Raw genomic sequence first — 4,228 nt, 5'->3', positions numbered from 1 at the left:
TGGGGCCCGAGAGCTCAGGTGGGGTCAGGTAGTGAGGGCCTTGTAGTTTCTGTACAAGTGGCTTTCCCTCTGCAATGGGAAGTCTTTGGAGGGTTCTAGTCAGAGGATTGACCGGACATAACCTGACCTTTCATTCTGCAGAGGGGGTGGGTGCAGAGCCTCACAGGGTCCCCCTGGCAGGAGGTGGTGATGGCTCAAGATGGGGTGGAGGTGTGAGAAGTCGTCGGCAGAGGCAGCAGTGCCAGGACCCGCTGACAGCGTTGTGGCTTCTTTGCAGAACTGGCTGCGCCTCTACGGCTACCTCCCCCAGCCCAGCCGCCACATGTCCACCATGCGCTCTGCCCAGATCCTGGCCTCGGCCCTTGCGGAGATGCAGCGCTTCTACGGGATCCCCGTCACGGGTGTGCTAGATGAAGAGACCAAGGCGTGAGTCCTCCCACCCAGACCCCACAAGCAACTGCTTCCTGCCCTGTTCTCAGGAGGGCTTGGCATGGGGAGTTTCCAGAAAGAGTGGCCTAGCTAAGAGGTGGCAAGTGGTTTGGTCCTCTGTGCCAATTCTGACTGGCTAGAGTGGCTGTCTGAAGCTTTGTGTTGAGAAAGCTCCAGAGGCCCAGTGTATGAGTCCTGGATGGAACATCCATTCAGGCCTTGCTCTGAATCTGAAGCCATGTCCTTGAGAAGAATGCATGAAACAGAACATACCAAGGACAGGAGGCCTCAAGAGCAATCCTCCCGTTCCCTGATGGAGCCATTGCTGGGCACTCAGCCCCCGGTCTGCCAATACGGGACAGTTTTGCCTGTTTTACTGGAAGTCGAAGCTGAGACGCCCCCAGCCCCACCACATCCACAGGAAGGGCAGCTGGGAGGCTGGAGGCGGGAGGGGCCGGGGCGGGGGGCTGCCTGGAAGAGGCAGATTCAAGGCAGGCAGGCATGCCGAGGGGGACTCTGTGCTCACTCCTCCACGCCCATGGCCCAGGTGGATGAAGCGCCCCCGCTGTGGGGTGCCGGACCAGTTCGGGGTACGCGTGAAAGCCAACCTGCGGCGGCGGAAGCGCTACGCCCTCACTGGCAGGAAGTGGAACAACCACCATCTGACCTTCAGGTAGGGCCATTTGACCTTCAGGTAGGGCCGGCTGCCCCGGGAGGCATCCTCCCCCTCTGGGAGGGCTGAGCCTCAGGCTTCCTTTCCCAGCAGCCCACCCCAGGGTGCCCAGCCTAGACAGTCCGGCCTGCTCCCACACCGAAGAGACCAGCAGTCTCCCTCCAGGGAAGGTCAAAACACTCTGCGCTGCTTCCGCTCTGTCTTTCCCTGCCTCCCACTCGCCAGCAACCTGGGGCTGGCCTCCTGCAGCCAGGCTGGGCTCCTGCACCAGTGCAACCCGCCATAGCATGCGGGGAGGGCTGGGGTGCAGGATCCTGGCATCCATTAAGTGAGCAGGCAGCGAGTCGCTGTAAAACCCAGGTTCAGGACCCTCACCCTTCCTGCTGAGTCCTTGAGCAAGAAACCCCCTGAGCCAAGTGTGCCTTGAGCCAAGCAGCGGGCCCCAAAGGCTTCCTTTCCTATCCAGTCCAGCTACATCCCCACCCGGAGCTCCATCTCCCATGGAAGAGCAGCCCCAAGGTCTCTTGGACCTCAGGCCCCCGGAGTGAATTCATGGTTCGCGTTTAGTGGAAGGCTGTCCAGCACACAGGAGCTTAGCCCCATTTGTGTGGGTACTGTCAAGTGCAGACTCTGTGCTGTGTGTTTGTCATGTGTTATTTCATTTCATCCTCACTAGGACGCTATGAAGAAAGTACTGCCCCCCACCCACCCAGCCTTTTCCCATTTAACAGATGAAGAAACTGAACATTAGAGCAACTAAGTCACTTGCTCAAGGTCACACAGATGATGTTAGAGCCAGGCCTTGAACTCAGGGCTGGACCCGCCCCCGATCCTGGAGCTCATCCTTCAGAACTGCTTGGCCTGTGTTTCCCAAACCACGGCACCCCGCCCCCCTTGGCTCTGCCTTTCCCCAGCCACGGAGCACCTGTGCTTTTATTGACTTACTCTTTTTCTTACTTAAAATCAGCTGATTTGCCACAGTACACTCGTATTTAATGATATCTTGATGAGTTCCTGCAGCCGACAGATTCAAATTATGATCCTCATCAAAGTAAACAGTTTGATGTTGGCGGGCGTGTCCCTGCACCACCTCAGATCCTAGGTGCGTTCCTTGGGAACACGCCAGCAGAGGACAGCCGCCTCTGGCCCCACGTGTACTCACCCATCTCCCCACTCACCCACAGTATCCAGAACTACACAGAGAAACTGGGCTGGTACCACTCCATGGAGGCGGTGCGCAGGGCCTTCCGCGTGTGGGAGCAGGCCACGCCCCTGGTCTTCCAGGAGGTACCCTATGAGGACATCCGGCTGCGGCGGCAGAAGGAGGCCGACATCATGGTACTCTTTGCCTCTGGCTTCCACGGCGACAGCTCGCCATTTGATGGCACGGGTGGCTTTCTGGCCCACGCCTATTTCCCTGGCCCCGGCCTGGGCGGGGACACCCATTTTGACGCAGATGAGCCCTGGACCTTCTCCAGCACTGACCTGCATGGTGAGGACAGCTGGCCAGGATGGGGGCAGGGCAGCAGAGCCAGAGTTGGGCACAGTCCCCTCTGCGTGGGTTCAGTAGCAGCAGAGTTGGGAGGGGAAGAGCTCCCCTGTGTAGACCTCTGGCTCATGACACTTGATGTCAGTCTGTTGTCCCACCACCGACAAGGGGAAGTGGGAAGGGGTTATTATAGCCATTTCTCAGATGGGAAAGTTGGAGGCTAGTAGTCCAAGCAACTCAGCCTCTTCCAAGAGTGAAGCAAGGGCAGCCTCAGCCTGGAGGGTCTGGGGGGGCCGCATCCCAGGACCCAGAGCTGACAGTTCTGCCTGCTCCCCTCCCCACAAGGGAACAGCCTCTTCCTGGTGGCAGTGCATGAGCTGGGCCACGCACTGGGGCTGGAGCACTCCAGCAACCCCAGTGCTATCATGGCGCCGTTCTACCAGTGGATGGACACTGACAACTTCCAGCTACCAGAGGACGACCTCCGGGGCATCCAGCAGCTCTATGGTGAGTGGGTTGCGACCGCGGGCCCTGCATGCCTCAAGTCCCAGCCCCATGAGGCATAGGTATTAATGCCACCCTCATTTTTTTTCATAAGTTGGAGTCTCACTCTGTCGCCCAGGCTGGAGTACAGTGGCACACTCTCGGCCACCACAGCCTCAACCTGCTGGGCTCAGGCAATCCTTCTGCCTCAGCCTTCCAAGTAACTGGAACTACAGATGTGCGCTACCATACCTGGCTAATTAACAAGGTCTCACCAAGTTGTCCAGGCTGGTTTAGAACCCCTGGGCTCAGGCAATCCTCTTGCCTCAGCCTCCCAAAACTCTGGGAGTGTAGGCTTGAGCCACCACACCCGGCCTGCCATCCTTATTTTGTAGATGAGAAAACTGAGCCTCAGTGAGGATTAATGACTTACCCTTACCACTTTGGTGAGTTAATGGTGGTGCTGGAAATCAAATCCTGGCCTGGCCAACTCCAGGGCCTGGCCCTCACCCAGGGCTGTGGCTTCATGCTGGGGCCTTGAGGGGACACAGGTGGTACCAGGCCCCCCATGACTTTTCTATCCCTGAGTGCCCCATAGATCCCTGAGCCTGACCCCTGAGTGTTGCTGATTTATTGCTTCCCAGTAACTTTGAGCAGGTGCCATCCCTCACCTGAGAAAGACTCTAGGGGTGAGGTCTCTGGGTCAGAGACCCCTGGGTCAGAAGTCAAGATGTCTGATGCCAGAACCTAGAGTCTCCACTGGAGCAGGCTGGCAGCCCTAGGGGAACGTCCCTGAGGGGACATAGAGACAAGCAGCCTTGGATGCGGTGCCCCAAGTCTAGTGTGGGGAGGCTGAGGAAGAGGCTGTGTGGAAAAGGATCCAGGCCCCCCTGAGACGATGGGGCTGTGTGGGATGGCTTTACCCTGGACAGACAGGACCTTTCTTCTGGGTAGGCCTGTACTGGGGTACAGGCTGGGCACTCGGGGGTTCTGGTTTCTGAGTATGCGAACTGGCATCCAAGATGGTTTCTGGGGCTATCCCCTCACTTCTTGCTCCCCACCTCTCTGCAGGCACCCCAGGCGGTCAGCCGCAACCCACCCGGCCTCTCCCGACTGTCACACCTCGGCGGCCTGGCCGGCCAGACCACCGACCT

At 58.6% G+C, this 4,228-nt stretch overlaps 1 protein-coding gene across 1 annotated transcript in view; it reads left to right on the top strand.

Annotated features, from left to right (window-relative positions):
• The first annotated feature begins 277 nt into the window (after positions 1–277).
• MMP15 (matrix metallopeptidase 15) overlaps positions 278–4,228 on the top strand; it is a 7,761-nt gene continuing 3,810 nt past the window's right edge. Inside the window, 5 exon segments of the mRNA XM_021717547.1 lie at positions 278–426; positions 977–1,102; positions 2,287–2,594; positions 2,937–3,098; positions 4,146–4,227. Coding sequence (XP_021573222.1) covers positions 323–426; positions 977–1,102; positions 2,287–2,594; positions 2,937–3,098; positions 4,146–4,227 — 782 coding nt within the window. The 5' untranslated portion in view covers positions 278–322.

The sequence above is a fragment of the Carlito syrichta genome, unplaced genomic scaffold, assembly GCF_000164805.1.
Source record: "Carlito syrichta isolate Samal-C Ts95f unplaced genomic scaffold, Tarsius_syrichta-2.0.1 Scaffold309854, whole genome shotgun sequence".
In the NCBI taxonomy this organism is placed as follows: domain Eukaryota; kingdom Metazoa; phylum Chordata; class Mammalia; order Primates; family Tarsiidae; genus Carlito; species Carlito syrichta.
Note: the sequence above shows the minus strand (reverse complement) of the source record. Positions and strands in the feature narration are given on the sequence as shown.